The following is a 15,716-nucleotide window of genomic DNA, read 5'->3' as shown; positions in this document are numbered from 1 at the left end:
CCTATGGATCAGGAATGTTGTGGCCAGAAGGACCAGGGCAGTGATTCTTCACCTGCGAGACAGAGTGAAAATTTAACAGGGTAGAAATCCATTTGGATTTCGGTGAAATGTGCTCCTTTGAGCTTGCTAACATGAGTGAAATATTCTGTTTAGTCTGGTAACTGCAGCACTAGCAAAGTTGCCCCAGCTAAAGAGAAAGAATGCAAATTTCCACACTAAAAAGAGATAAGAAAGACTCCTTGGGCCTTTAAACAGACCACGCAGAGTGACCCAGGAGTTCTTTCTGTACTTTCTGACAAAAACAAGTGTAACTAGCTCTAAGTGTAACATTAAATCATCAGAATGAATATGCATGAACCTATTGTGAAATTCAATGCCTATGGAAATTAATTAAGGGTAATAAAAAAGTTTTGGGACTTCTTAGGGGTGTGCATGTCCATTGAAGGGCGATGAGTCCCTACATGTGTCCAGCGCTGCAAATAAACATACCATTCCCTACAAATCTTTATTGGAATTGTGGGGTTTTTATTTTTCATCCATGTTTCACCTGTGCTGGGCACTGGTTGGGCAGCACCTTGAGTGCTGGGTCCAGTTCTGGGGTCCCCAATTTAGGAAGTGTCGGAGTCCAGGACACTGCAGCACCAAGGGAATCAACAGGGCACTCTGAGGCCTCATGGAACCAAGAGGCCACTGTGACCTTGCAGGCCCTTGTGGAACCATGCAGAGCTTTGTGACAGAGCAGGACCTCGTGTCATGATGGGGCCACTGTGACCCTGCAGGGCTCCAGTGACCCAAGAGGCCTGAGCTACTCCTCAGGGACTCATGGAATGAAGGAAACATGTTTGACACCGTGGTGGCCCTTGGGACCAAGAGGCCATTGTGGCACTGTGGAAGCAAGGAGAGCATTGTCGCCCTGCCAGACCTCATGGAACCAAGAATCCACTGTGACACTGCAGGGCCTTGGGGACCACGGTGACATTGTGACACTGCAGGGCCCAAGGATCCAAGGGACTTTGTGACACCAAGGGATCCCATGGAACCAAAGGGACATTGTGACACTGGGAGGCCTCATGGAATCATGGAGACCACTGGGACACTCTGGGGCCTCATGGAACCCTGGTGATACGAGGTTGTCTGGGAGTGTTGATCTGCTGGAGGGTAGGAGGGCTCTGCACAGAGCCCTGAACAGGCTGGATCCAGGGCCCAAATCCAACAAGGTGAGGTTTAACAAGTCCCAGTGCTGGGTCCTGCACTTTGGCCACAACAACCCCTGCAGCGCTACAGGCTGGGGACAGAGTGGCTGGACAGCAGCCAGGCAGAAAGGGACCTGCAGGGACTGATGGACAGCAGGCTGGACATGAGCCAGCAGAGTGCCCAGGTGGCCAAGATGGCCAATGGCTCCTGGCCTGGATCAGGAATGGTGTGGCCAGCAGGAGCAGGGCAGTGATTCTTCCCCTGTGCTGGGCACTGGTTAGGCAGCACCTTGAGTGCTGTGTCCAGTTCTGGGCCCCCAATTAAGGAAGGACATGAAGGGGATGGAGCATGTCCAGAGAAGGGCAACAAGGCTGGTGAGGGGTCTGGAGCACAAGTCCTGTGAGGAGCGGCTGAGGGAGCTGGGTTTGTTGATATTGGAGAAGAGGAGGCTCAGGGAAGAAATGGTGGTGTCAGGGCACACGTTGGACTTGATGATATCCAGGGTCTTTTCCAACCTTGCTGGTTCTGTGATTCTCTGAAACCACCCTTGGAGCAGTTGCAGGAGGAGCCCTGGGCCTCCTCTTCAGAAGCTCCAGCAGCCCAGGTCCCTCAGCTTCTCCTCACAGCCCCAAAGCCCATCCTGTCAGTCCTGCAGAGCCTCTGCAGCTCCTCCTCACTGCCCAGAACAGGGAGCCCCACAGCCAGACACAGCAGCCCAGATGTGCCCCCCTGGCCTGGGGTGCCTCTGGCAAGGGAGCAGCACCAGGCACTGCAGGAGCCTGCAGACAATTCCTGCAGCACTTGTGGGATGATCCTGCTCCCCAAGGGATGTTCCCATGGTGCCAAGTCAGGAACTGCAATGGGGAGTGGGGCCAGAGAGGAAAGGGCAAACAGGGATGGGCTGTGTGCAGGGGAGGGAACAGGGGTGCGCAAGAGGAAGGAATCTGGACCAGGGAAGAGTAAATAAAGCAAAGGGGAAGCCAAGGAAATGCTCAGGGCAGTTTGGGGGTGGCTGCCAGCCAGCCCTGGCTCTGAGCAGCAGCGTCTGCAGTGGGACAGGAAACTCCCAGCTGATGGGAAAAAAACTTTCTGGCTGACTGCAGAGGCCAGGACAAAGCTGAGTGGTTTCCCTGGCGTCCCCCAGCCCTTCCTGGCCCCAGGGGCTGATGGCATTTGTGCTGCCTCAGGTCCATGTCCCCACAGCACCAGCATGGGGGTGCTCCCGCCTGCTGTGTGCAATGCAAACAGGGGCTGCTGAGCCAGATCTGCTGTGTCTGTGCCTGCAAGGATGTGGCACCTCTGTGAGCTGGGGGAGAGGCCAGGGCTGCAGAGGGGGGATGTTGTTGGCAGCTCCATGAGGACGCTCTGGGACGCTGCCCTGGGCTGTGCAGTGCACTGGGGATGGATCAGCCCCTGCTCTGCTGCTCCTTCCCGTCTCCCCCAGGGCCCTTGCAGAGCACAAGCCGTGCTGTTTGCCCCCAGCCTGCCCACGGCCAGCCTGGGGCTGCTCACGGGGGTTTTCTGTGCTGAGCATTGGCCTGGCCGTGTTCTTGAGAGAGCCTGGGCAAGGAGCCTGGAGCCCCCAGGCCTGGCCTGAGGCGTCAGCGCTGCCCCAGCAGTGCCCATGGCCTGTCCCTGCTGCAGCCCCGGCACTGCCACCCCCAGGACTGTGCCCGGCCCCGAGAGCACTCAGGCCCTGCAGCAACACCAGGGCCACCAGGGCAGCGGGGCAGGGCCACGGGAGCAGCACTGGCAGCACCAAGTGCTGCTGCTCCTGGGCACAGCTGCTGTGCCAGCACTGATCTGCCCCAGCTCTGCACACAGACATTGCTGCTGCAGCTCCAGAGAAGGTAATAAAAGGGCATCTCTGAAGAACAATCTACTGGGAAATCCTTTAACTCCTTTAAAGCTGCTGAGAGTGCAACCCCTCATTGACACAATCTGTGGCCACAGGGAAGATGGAGAGCAACAAAATGAGAAATGGCACAAACAATTATATTTCTTTGTGGAAAATATGAAAAAAGTAAAACGAAGAAAAAGAACCTCCGCATGAAACCAACAATAAGTATCAAATTTGACTTTTAATACAAGTGATTTAAAGCAATTGGCTAGCAGTTTAATGTTCCTGAAAGCATCCAGTCATCAGTCTCCCCACTGCAGCCTTGAGCTCCTTGTTCCTCAGGCTGTAGATGAGGGGGTTCAGGGCTGGAGGCACCACCGAGTACAGAACTGACAAGGCCAGATCCAGGAATGGGGAGGAGATGGAGGGCAGCTTCAGGTAGGCAAATATTACAGTGCAGAGGAACAGAGCAACCACGGCCAGGTGAGGGAGGCAGGTGGAAAAGGCTTTGTGCCGTCCCTGCTCAGAGGGGATCCTCAGCACAGCCCTGAAGATCTGCACATAGGAGAAAACAATGAACAGAAAACATCCAAATGCCAAACAAGCACTAACAGCAATAAGCCCAAGTTCCCTGAGATAGGATTTGGAGCAGGAGAGCTTGAGGATCTGTGGTATTTCACAGAAGAACTGGCCCAGGTCATTGCCATGGCACAGGGGGAGGGAAAATGTATTGGCTGTGTGCAGCAGTGAATAGAGAAAGGCACTGGCCCAGGCAGCTGCTGCCATGTGGGCACAAGCTCTGCTGCCCAGGAGGGTCCCGTAGTGCAGGGGTTTGCAGATGGACACATAGCGGTCGTAGCACATGATGGTCAGCAAGAAATACTCTGTTGCACCACAGAAAACAAAAAAGAAGACCTGAGCAGCACATCCTGTGTAGGAGATGTTCCTGGTGTCCCAGAGGGAATTGTGCATGGCTTTGGGGACAGTGGTGCAGATGGAGCCCAGGTCGCTGAGGGCCAGGTTGAGCAGGAAGAAGAACATGGGCGTGTGCAGGTGGTGGCCGCAGGCTATGGCGCTGATGATGAGGCCGTTGCCCAGGAGGGCAGCCAGGGAGATGCCCAGGAAGAGGCAGAAGTGCAGGAGCTGCAGCTGCCGCGTGTCTGCCAGTGCCAGCAGGAGGAAGTGGCTGATGGAGCTGCTGTTGGACATTTGTGCTGCCTTGGCATGGGGATCTGTAAGAAAAGTAATCATAGAATAGTTAGGTTTAGAGAGGACTTTAAATATCCCAGCACAGCTTGGGGGCACTTTCCCCGACTGCCTGCCCAGGGCTCTGCTGCCTGGAGCTGTCTCTACTAGGAGCTGCTTCCCTGTGCCTAGGTTTGGGTCCTGACAGTGTTGCCAGAAATCAGCCCAGCACTGGGGACTCAGCTCTGCACTTCAGACCCCTCCCAGCTCAAGCAGTGCCCAGGGGCAGCTCTTGCTCTGCAGGCTCTGCTGGCAATGTCAGAGCAATCCTGAGGAGTCTGGAAAAGCAACACTGATGTTGCCTCTAAGGGGGCCTGTGCTGATTAATGTTACTCCCTGGCTTATTCACATTTGAGAGAATTTTTTTTTAATTTTGTAAACCTAAACTGAGAGATGAATATCTATGTGCAATTTCCCATCCAGGCAACCCAGAGCAGTCGATTAAAAGGCAGGATTTTCCCCTTTATGCATCCCCTGCCTTGCTGTGCTCCCATTATGATCTGCTTGGAAATGTTCTGCAGTTTAATGTCATGCTGGACGCAGGTTCGAAAAATCCAGCAACGTCACCACACAAGGAGAATATTTCCAAGCCTTACCAGCTGTCTCCATCCACCCACACCTTGTCCCCCAGCACTGGGAGCAGCTCCAGGGCTGGCTGAGAGCTGTCCCTGGCAGGCAGCAGAGTCCCTGGCCCAGCACAGCGCCCTGGGCTGCAGGACCCTGCTCTGCAGGACAGCCCTGGGCACCCCTGGCTGCTCTGCACAGGAGATGAGCAGAGAATGCACTCACAGGGTCTGTGGGCATTGGCATGTTCCAGCTTTAGGAGATCTCTCCAGGAGCTGCAGCTGCATTGTCCTGCAGCCAGAGGTTCCTGTGCCAAGGGCTGGCAGTGATTCTGCCCCAGGCACTTCTCAGCCCCTTCCCAGCCCTGACTGATTGAAGCTCTCTGTGCCTCTGTGCTGTGCCTGGGCTGGCTGCAGGCAGTGCCCCAGCCCTGCTGGGCTGGGAGAAGAGCTGCTCAGCAAGAGAAATGTGATTTTGAAGCTCTGCTTGGTTACCAGGATCACCCTCTGTGCCAGGAGCCCGGCCCAGCTCAGCAGCACAGACACAGCACAAGGACTTTAATGACCCTCTGGGGCTTTGTGCTCAGGCCCTGAACATCAGGCCCTGAGAGGGAGCTGCAGAAACCTCTCCAGAACTCCAAGTCCGAATCCAACTCCAAAGTTTCTTGGACTTTTAATGGGTCCCACTGAGAGACACGACTGAGAAAGTGTCCCCAGGCCCCAGGCAGAGCAGAGAACTGGAGGCACTGATGCCAGGTGGGGACAAAGAGAAGCCAAGTCTTGGTGCCCTGGGGCACAGCAGGGTCTGTGCCACCAAGGGCTGTGAGGAGACTCCTTGTCCTGAGGCCCTGGGGCCTCCTGGCACAGCCCCAGCCAGGCTGGGCACTGTCAGCCCCTGCTCCTGCCTTCAGCATCCCCCCCTAGCCCACATCCCAGTGGCCTCAAGGATCTGCTGGAAGGAGTCCCTGGGGAGCCTTGGTCAGGAATGGCCCTGGGGGCTCCTTCATGCTCCCAGGGACTGCAAGTTTTTCAAAGGACTTTGGCTTTTGCTTTTGCCTTGGAGTCTCTGAGAGCTTTGTGCAATCATGGCCTCCAATATTCTGCATTAATTAGTCCCTGGAGAGGCTTTGTCCAGAACAACACTCAGTGGGGCCCATTAATGCTTCAAGGTACTTCAGTTATTTTAAGGTACTTGGTGTTTCCCTTTTGCTACAGACTCTCTCAGAGGTTTGTGCAATCATGGCCCCAATTATCTGCTTTAATGAGTCCCTTGGGAGCTTTGTACTGACACTCAGTGGGGCTCATGAATACTTTGAGATTCTTAACTTTTGTAAGGTACTTTGGATTTTCCTTTCCACATTGAGATTTCTTTGTGCCATTTTCAGTCTCTGAGAGGTTTTTGTGCTATCCTGGCCTCCAGTTCTCTTCTCCAAGGACTCCATGAAGAGCCTGTGGTATAGATGGACCTTTGTGGGTCCCATTAATGCTTTAGACTCCAACCACTTTGGGGTTTTCCTCTGACTTTGACTCCTGGAAAGGTTTGTGCAATTTCCTCTCAGGCCCTGAGGTTCCAAGTCTCAGCTCCAAATGCACCACAGGGCTCATTAGGAGCAAGCAAGTCCTGACAAACCATGGGTCTGCCTCAGTTTCTCCCTGCTCTAGTGCAGTTCATCAGGAAGTTTCTGTAGTGCTTTTGGTTCACCAATTTGAGATTTCTTGGCCAATGCATCAATTAGTGTGGTGGGTTCAGTGTTGGCTAATTACCAATGCACTCACTAGAATCTACTTACTAATTTCCTGCTGTGAGATAGGATTAGGAGAAAGGCAAAGTGGGCTCAAAACTTTAAAAGAGTGTCAAGAAAAGTTTATTAACAGTAACTAAATGAAAGAGTAATAAGAATCTGAACAAAATTTTCAGAAAACTTCCCCTCTCCATAAAACCTGGCAATGTAGAGGCAAAACCTGAAATTTTCAGTCAGTTTACCACCTCTACAATATTCTAATCTTTCTTCAGTTCACATCAGGAGAGAAGTACCTCTTGTTAATGTTATGGAGACTTCTCCACAGGAAAATAGTTATCTCATGGCTTTTCATTTCCACAAATAGCAGCTGCCTGGAGAAATATGCAATTGTGAACTCCCTCGCATATTTTCCCACCTTTTCCCACAGCTGTGCTTATGGGCCATGCCAAGTTACGGGGTATTAGTTTTGAGATGAGCTGTTTAAGAGCAAAGGTTCCCTTCATCTCTTTCTGAAATCATCTTCATCTCTGGGAACAGAGGTCTTCTTCTCTCCCTGAAGGCACAGGGTCTCATCACTTTTCTCCCTTTCTCTGTTCAAACCTCTCATTGGGGATCACAGCTACTGCAAGATTTACTTACTTTAGCACAGATTCCTTTGCTGAAACAAGTCATCTCCCCATACTTTTCAATGCCTTATAGAGAAAAAGAGTCTGATGTATCAATGACATCCTTCTCCATAGCTTCAGCAGAGGATTCCAGCCCCAAGATCAAGGCATCTCCTCATCCCTCCCATCTGGGACTCAACTTCCTCTTCCCTGCCCTCGGTGTGTCCATGCTGCTCCTCTGTGTGCCTGCCCTGTGTCCTTTTCTCTCACGGGAGGGAGGATGGCAGCACTGTCAGAGTCAATATCTCCCGGGGCTGCAGATGGTTCCGTGAGCCCGGCCGGGCTCGGTGCTTGCGGCCGGAGCTGTTTTGCCATGGAGGTTTCTGCAGCGGCTGCGCTGGGGCTGTGTCAGGCTGGGCCGCGCTGGGGCAGGGCCAGGATCTCAGCAGCCAGGCCAGAGCCCAGCAGCAGCACGGCCGGGGCCGATGGCTTCTCCTGCCCTGCCCGCCGGCTGCGGGCGAAGCCCAAGGGCGGCAGAGCCTTGGCCGAGCCGGCCCGGCCCGGGGCTGCTCCTGGGGCCCGGCGGATCCTGGCCGGGCCCGGGCTGGCGGCGGGGCAGGGCTCGGCAGGGCCAGATGTCAGCACCCGCAGCCACGGCCCGGCCTCGGCCCCGCGGCCTCCCCTGCCCTGCCCGGCAGCCGATGGCGCCTGGCGGCTCCCTGGGAAGGGGCCCGGCCCCACGGCAGGAGCCGCCCGGCCCCACGGCCGAGACGGGGCTGGGCCGGCCTCGGCACCTCTGTGGGGCCAGAAGGGAGAGAGACCCAGCCAGGCTTTCTCATCTGTAACTTGTGTCTGCACAGAGGCGTCTGCAGCTTCCTTAGTGCTTTAACACACTGTCGGCTCTCAAAGCTAATTACTGATTGTTTTTTGTCAGACACAGAGGAAACTGCTAGCAGCTTCTCTCAGGACATCACTTCTGTGATGCAAAACCACCACAGCAGCACAGAGCTCAGAGCTCCTTTGTCCATATGCAGTGGCCATGTACCCAAGGGCTCAGAACCCCTCCTTGGGAGATCTCTGGGCCCACTCCATGGTGTTTTCAAATGAAAATATTCAGATCATGGTCTAAGACAATCACCAGAGGACAGAGCCAGCCAGACCTGGTCCATGTTCCCTTGGTTTGGTGGTGATGCCTTGAGAGGCTGCCTAGAACAGAGCTAGGCAGTGTTAAAGGAGTAAAGCAGGTATTTATTAAAAGGCCTTCAAGGGATACACCTTGGGCAGTACAAAAGCCTGGCCCTGGCTCCATCCTAGATGGAGTCCAGGTCACGAGTTTTCACTGGGGCAAACAGGGGGATTTGGTCTGGCAGGATGTGTAAAACAATCTCCTGTAATATCTACTTGTTCTCACACAGAGCACTTGGCTGCAGGGACACATTCCCGTCATTCCTGGCCAGGTTTCAGGATTCAAACACTGCTGTCCTTCCCAGGAGCTGTTCATCAGCTGCCTCGGGAGGCCTTTTGGCCTCTGGACCCACACTCTGGCTCCATTATTAGAACTGCTGTATCCAAACCCTTTATCTCCACCAACAGCAGTGATTTCAGGTGGATCTCCTTTTTTCCCCAATTGTTTTAAACACTGACAATGTCAATAATTGTGCTACCCTGTTATGGGGTTGAATAATCCAATCTTGTTCACTATCCTTAAACCAAATTACTTCATTTTCCCCTTGATAATCTGCATCAGTTCCTCCTCCCATGACAGGAGCACTTTGCAAGGCCAAGCTCCAGTGAGCAGTTAAAAAAACCAAAGTGTCCTGGAGGAATCTGGATTCCTGTTCCTGTATTGCTAACTCTCCTTTGCTTCTGATTTATCCTGACTAATTCCAGTGCATGAAGGTCCAGCCCTGCAGCCTCTGGGCTGGCCCTGCCAGGGCCATCACACCCAGAACAATTTCCCAGGCAGTCCCAGTCTCACTGTCCAGGGCTGTATTTGCACACTGGGAGCAGCCGTGCACAGCCAGGGGGTTTCCATTTCCCCAGGGGCCATTGTTAAGGGCATGGAGCACATCTGAGAGATGGGTTCTCCATGGGGACAGGTTCCCAGCACTCATTCTTTCAACTGCTCTTTGAACAACCCTTTCTCCGCCTCCTCCTCCTCCTCCTCCTCCTCTTCATCTTCCTCCTTCTTGTTCCCATCCTCGTCCTCATCCTCGTCCTCGTCCTCATCCTCGTCCGCGTCCTCCTCCTCCTCCTCCTCCTTCTTCTCCTCCTCCTCCTGATTGTCCTCCTTGTCATCCTAGTCCTCCCCCTCCTCCTCCTCCTTCTTGTCCTGCTCATCTTTATCCTCCTCCTCCTCATCATCTCCCTCCACATCCTCATTCTCATCCTCTTCCTCCTCCTATTCCTCCTCCTCCTCCTTGTCCTCCTCGTCTTCCTTGTCCTCCTCATCTTTGTCCTTTTCCTCATCCTTGTCCTCCTCCTCCTCCACATCGTCCTCCTCCTTATCCTCCTCATCCTTATCCCCCTCCTTCTCATCGTCCTCCTCTTCATCCTCATTCTCTTCTTTCTCCTCCTCCTCATCTTCCTCCTCCTCTTCCTCCTCATGCTCCTCTTTCTCCTCCTCCTCATCTTCCTTCTCCTTTTCCTCCTCATCCTCCCCATCCTGCTCATCCTCATCCTCCCCATCCTTTTCCTCGTGGTTCTCCTCATCCTTGTCCTCCTCCTTTTCTTTATTCTCCTCCTCGTCCTCCTCCTCCTCCTGTTCATCTTCCTTCTCCTCCTCATCCTCCTCCTCCTCGTCCTCATCCTCCTCATCCTTCTTCTCCTCCTCCTCCTCATACTCCTCCTCATCCTCATCCTCCTCATCATCCTCCTTGTCCTCGTTCTCTCTCTTCCTCCTCCTATTCCTCCTCCTCATCTTCCTCCTCCTCCTCCTCTTCCTTGTCCTCCTCCTCCTCCTCCTCCTCCTCCTCCTCCTCCTCCTCCTCCTCCTCTGAGTTTGGTTCTCAAGATTCAATGACTCTAGGATTCCAGGAACCTGGAACTCTGGGATTCCATGGCTCTGTGACCCCATGGATGGATTCAGGACTGTCTCCAAGGCCACGAGGGAACGTTGGTGCCAGCGGGATGGGCTGCAATGCAGGGGCACCAACAGCTGAGAGGCGACTGCAGCTGCTGCTGCTGCTGCTGCCGCCTCTGCTGCTGCTGCTTGTGGGGGTGCTGCTGGCAGGGGCAGGACCCTGGTGTGGCTGAGCGTTGCCATCTCAGCCTGTGAGCTCCTGGGAGCTCAGGACAGAGCCAGGACTGACCCAGCTTGGCAATGCACTTGAGAACAGACACAGAGAATGGAAAGTGCCCATGGAGTGGTTCCGAGCAGGTCTGTGGGAAGGAGGAGGGAGGGAGGATGAATCCCCTGCCCAAGGCTGCCAAGGGAAGGCTTTGGGAGGGAAAGGAAGCCTTGACCTGACACTAAGCCTTTCAAGGGCTCATTTGCCCACGCTGAGCAGGATTTCATCGGGCTTTGTCTCAAGGCAGTGGCAGGGTCAGAAGTGGTGGGAGCAGCTGGAAAGCAGGGCCGTGTATTCCCTCCCCCCAGCCCATTTGGGAACATCTGGGCAAGGTCTCCATTGTCTGCCTGCAGCCAGCTTGGGGGCCCTTCCTCTCCTCCTCCTGCTTGGGGGACTGGGCTTGGTTTCTTCTGCCATCTGCAATGCTGAGCTTCTCTCTCCTCAAACCCGGCTGCTCAGGTTTGTGTCCCTGTGTCTCACACCTTCCTCCTCTTCCTCCTCACCACGTGCTCATGGAGCCTCTTTGGGCAGCTGGACTGGAACTGGCAGCAGCAGGCGAGCCCTGAGGAGCACCTCTGGCCTCCAGCCTTTCTGCAGGGCTGGCCAGAGCCTTCCTGCCAGGGGCGAGCCTCTTTCCTGTCTCTTCCCGAGGCAATATAGTCTGGATCTTGGCTCTGTCCTCCTTTCTTTCTCTTTCAGGGAAGGATCAGCCATGGCTGAAGGAATCTTCCATAGGTACCTGGTGCTGATGGCCATTCTCAGCATCAACCAGCCCTCTGGAAAGAATGGGATTTCTCCTGAGGATGATAAAGGAATTGTCCAGAAGATGAAGGAGCAGGAGGTAATCCTTTGGCAGCACCAGCTGCACTTGGAGGAGGAAATTGCAGACCTGGAAGCCAGACAGGAGTGTCTGGCATGGCCTTTGTGGGAACTGGAGGGAAAGATCCAATGGCACACATGCACGGTGGTTTGCTTGGCTGTCCCTGCCACATTCATGATTTGGAGGCAGCGTAGCAATGGAGCCAGAGGGGAGCACAGAGAAGAAAAGACTGACCCGGGGCTCCTGGGGAAAGCCTGGAAAGGAGTGGCCTTCCTGACAAAGCCCTTTGTGCTGCTCAGGGCCATTTGCATCTCCATGGGTAGAACTGGAGGATATCTTCCAGCATTTGTGGAAAGATTTGTTGAATTACCTCTGTTCAAACAAAGGGGAACTGAAGAGGATTCTTTCAAAGTGTGACTCCTCCCTATTCCATCAGCAATAGTCTCACAGGATTTATGGGTCAGGAACATGTACAACACATGGCAGGGAAGCTGGGCAAGCAGTGAGTGCTGTACCAGCAGGGCCAGAACGGTGCAAGAGCCAGCGCCAAACAGGCTGAGGCAGCCAGGCCAATCCCATCTTTCCAGGGCTCTGGGCTGAACACACAGCTTCAATAACGTCAGGTGCACTCCCCACAGAGCCTTCTGCAGAGCTCTGGGTTAGGACTGACAGCTTTCCTCTTTATTTCATACTAGAAAGGGAAATTTTTCTCTCATTTTGCCCATCTTACATATGCAGATGTGATGGGAGGCCATCTCTCTGTGTAGGTGTTGAACCTGAGAAAGACAGTCTGTAGTGTCAGCTGGATACCTGAGGGCTGACACATAAGCAGTAAGTGTGAGCTGTCAATTTAAATCATGATCAGGAATGTAGTATGTTCCAATCCTTAACATTAAAATTCAGTGCCACCTGTGGCTCCAGTGGGATGTAGATCAGGCATGTGTCTTTACCAAAAATGTAATGGTTATTATAATACTTTTCAATTGGGATTGGGTCCAAAAGCAGGAGGGTCTTGGTGCGAAATTAGTATTCAGCCTAATCATTGCAACTAATTAATGAGTTTTATTGAATAAATGCACATGTACAAATGTGCCAGCAGTTAGTCTCTGCAATGAGTAGGTTTGAGGCATTTTTTCATTTAGTCTGTAGTGTGAACTTCAGTGTCTGCAGACTTACATATTACATTTCTCTCTTGGTCACCACTTGATGATTATCATCACTAGAATTAAATTCCTAGTGTAGTGAGGAGGTGGGAAATAGATAAGAAAATCTGTTGGGTTTGCATGGCCAGGTTTTGGTAGATGAAGTAATGGTTTCTGTTAGAAGCTGTTGGAAGCTCCCCCATGTGCACAGAGCAAATGCCAGCTGGCTCCAGGAGCCCCAGGCTCAGAGCCAGTCAGAAAGCCAACCAAGTGAGAGCAGAGGGAGGGCACCTTCCAGTCTCTCTTGGGCATGGCCACAAAACAGCCCCTGCTGCTTCTTCCTCCGCCTGTGTTTGGGGTGTGCTGGTGGCAGAGCAAGCCAGGCTGTGCTCTGCCTTCCAGAGCCTGTTGGGAGCGGGCATGAAAAGCGCTGCATGCACAGCGGAGAGTCCTGGAAGGTGCTGACAAGAGCATCCTGCGGGAGCAGGGCTCTGGGCTCTAGCCAGGAACAGCCTGGTTTTGCTGCCGTGACCACAGGCTGGAGTTGAAGCAGGTGAAGAGGCAGTGAGCAGCTTGTGTTTGTAGAGGGCCTGGGGCTGTACCTCTGAACCTCCACCTGAAAACACACTTGGGGGAATAGGAGCTACAGCTGGAGTGCCTGTCCTGAAAGGACATGAAGGCCTTCAGCCTTGCCAGCATTTCTTAAGGGTGTGTTGGTGTTGGCCAGAAAAGCTGCACATTTGGGTAAAGGCATTTGGAGAACAGGGGCTTGCTTCTCAAGTAAAGTGCTTCCCAGGGAGCTCCCAGTGAGGCAGGTGCGAGTGTCCCCCTTTGGCTCTCTGTGCTCCTTTCAGTCCTTGAGGCCCGCTGCACTTGGCAGAGGGGCAGGGCAAGGGAGAAGCCTGTGAAGAGCTGGTTTGGCATCCACCTGGACCTGCAGGAACCAACCAAAGCACCTGCAGCAGCGTGTGTTACCCCCCTTTGGACAGAGGGGTGAGCAGAACCATCTCTGTCCATCTGTGAGCCCCAAAGCTCTCTGTGGGACCTGTGAATTAACAGCCCTTTACGCACACACTTTTCACATCTTCCCTGTCTGCTGTGTTGCAACTCTTGGCAAGATGCATTTACCTCCTGCTTGCTGGGAGCTGCTGTGGCCCAGGGCCAGCACAGAGCTGGGGACAGCCAAGCAAACCACCGTGCATGTGTGCCAATGGATCTTTCCTTCCAGTTCCCACAGAGGCCATGCCAGACACTCCTGTCTGGCTTCCAGGTCTGCAATTTCCTCCTCCAAGTGCAGCTGGTGCTGCCAAAGGTTTACTTCCCTCTCCTTCATCCTCTGGACAATCCCTTTGTCATCCTCAGGAGAAATCCCATTCTTTCCAGTGGGCTGGTTGATTCTGACAATGGCCATCAGCACTAGGTACCTACGGAAGATTCCTTCAGCCATGGCTGATCCTTCCCTGAAAGAGAAAGAAAGGAGGACAGAGCCAAGATCCAGACTATATTGCCTCGGGAAGAGACAGGAAAGAGGCTCGCCCCTGGCAGGAAGGCTCTGGCCAGCCCTGCAGAAAGGCTGGAGGCCAGAGGTGCTCCTCAGGGCAAACCTGCTGCTGCCAGTTCCAGTCCAGCTGCCCAAAGAGGCTCCATGAACATGTGGTGAGGAGGAAGAGGAGGAAGGTGTGAGACACAGGGACACAAACCTGAGCAGCCGGGTTTGAGGAGAGAGAAGCTCAGTATTGCAGATAGCAGAAGAAACCAAGCCCAGACCCCCAAGCAGGAGGAGGAGAGGAAGGGCCCCCAAGCTGGCTGCAGGCAGACAATGGAGACCTTGCCCAGATGTTCCCAAATGGGCTGGGGGGAGGGAATACACGGCCCTGCTTTCCAGCTGCTCCCACCACTTCTGACCCTTCCACTGTCATGAGACAAAGCCCAATGAAATCCTGCTCAGCGTGGGCAACTGGGCCCTTGAAGGACTTAGTGTCAGGTCAAGGCTTCCTTTCCCTCCCAAAGCCTTTCCCTTGGCAGCCTTGGGCAGGGGATTAATCCTCCCTCCCTCCTCCTTCCCACAGACCTGCTCAGAACCACTCCATGGGCACTTTCCATTCTCTGTGTCCGTCCTCAAGTGCAGTGCCAACCTGGGTCAGTCCTGGCCCTGTCCTCAGCTCCCAGGAGCTCGCAGGCTGAGATGGCAACGCTCAGCCACACCAGGGTCCTGCCCCTGCCAGCAGCACCCCCACAAGCAGCAGCAGCAGCAGCAGCAGCAGCAGCAGCAGCAGCAGCAGCAGAGGCAGCAGCAGCAGCAGCAGCAGCAGCTGCAGTCGCCTCTCAGCTGCTGGTGCCCCTGCACTGCAGCCCCTCCCGCTGGCACCAACGTTCCCTTGTGGCCTTGGAGACAGTTCTGAATTCATCCATGGGGTCACAGAGCCTTGGAATCCCAGAGTTCCAGGTTCCTGGAATCCTAGAGTCATTGAATCCTGAGAACCACACTCAGAGGAGGAGGAGGAGGAGGAAGAGGAGGATGAGACAAGGAGCACGAAGAGGAGGTGGAAGATGAGGAGGAGGAATAGGAGGAGGAAGAGAGAGAATGAGGACAAGGAGGATGATGATGATGAGGAGAAAAATGAGGAGGAGGAGGAGAAGAAGGAAGAGGATGAGCACAAAAGCGAGGAGAAGGAGGATGAGGAGGAGAAGGAAGATGAACAGGAGGAGGAGGAGGACAAGGAGGAGAATAAAGAAAAGGAGGATGAGGACGAGCAGGATGCGGAGGTGGAGGAGGAGGAAGAGGAAGATGAGGAGGAGGAGGAGAATGAGGATGAGGAGGAGGACGATGAGGAGGAGGAGGAGGATAAGGATGAGGAGGATAAGGAGGAGGAGGATGACGAGGAGGAGGAGGACGAGGATGAAGAAAAAGACAAGGAGGAGGAGGACCAGGAGGACCAGGAGGACAAGGAGGACAAGGAGGACAAGGAGGAGGAGGATGAGGAAGTCGAGGAGGAGGAGGAGGAATAGGAGGAGGAAGAGGATGAGAATGAGGATGTGGAGGAGGATGATGAGGAGAAGGAGGATAAGGATGATCAGGACAAGGAGGAGGAGAAGGAGGGGGAGGAATAGGATGACAAGGAGGACAAGGAGGAGGAGGAGGAGGAGGAGGAGGAGGAGGAGGAGGAGGAGGAGGAGGAGGAGTAGGAGGACAAGTAAATGGAGGAGGAGGACGAGGAGGAGGAACAGGACAAGGAGGACGAGGAAGACCAGTAGGAGGAGGAGGAGGAGGGGGA

The 15,716-nt window shown here is 54.1% G+C and overlaps 2 protein-coding genes across 2 annotated transcripts in view; one reads left to right on the top strand and one right to left on the bottom strand.

The window, feature by feature from the left end:
- LOC144248803 (uncharacterized) overlaps positions 1–15,716 on the top strand; it is a 1,234,558-nt gene that overhangs the window by 592,587 nt on the left and 626,255 nt on the right.
- LOC144248813 (olfactory receptor 14J1-like) lies at positions 3,180–4,379 on the bottom strand. Its single transcript, XM_077790799.2, has one exon. It carries the CDS (start codon positions 4,283–4,285, stop codon positions 3,311–3,313), a length of 975 nt encoding a protein of 324 aa, XP_077646925.2. The 5' UTR covers positions 4,286–4,379; the 3' UTR covers positions 3,180–3,310.

Source organism: Lonchura striata, chromosome 36 (assembly GCF_050655825.1).
Source record: "Lonchura striata isolate lonStrDom1 chromosome 36, ASM5065582v1, whole genome shotgun sequence".
NCBI classification, from domain to species: Eukaryota; Metazoa; Chordata; class Aves; order Passeriformes; family Estrildidae; genus Lonchura; species Lonchura striata.
This window is presented reverse-complemented; position numbering and strand designations above follow the sequence as displayed.

Excerpts from the sequence above, each read along its gene's own strand:
- LOC144248813 (XM_077790799.2), bottom strand. The coding sequence starts at position 4,285 with ATGATTACTTTTCTTACAGATCCCCATGCCAAGGCAGCACAAATGTCC.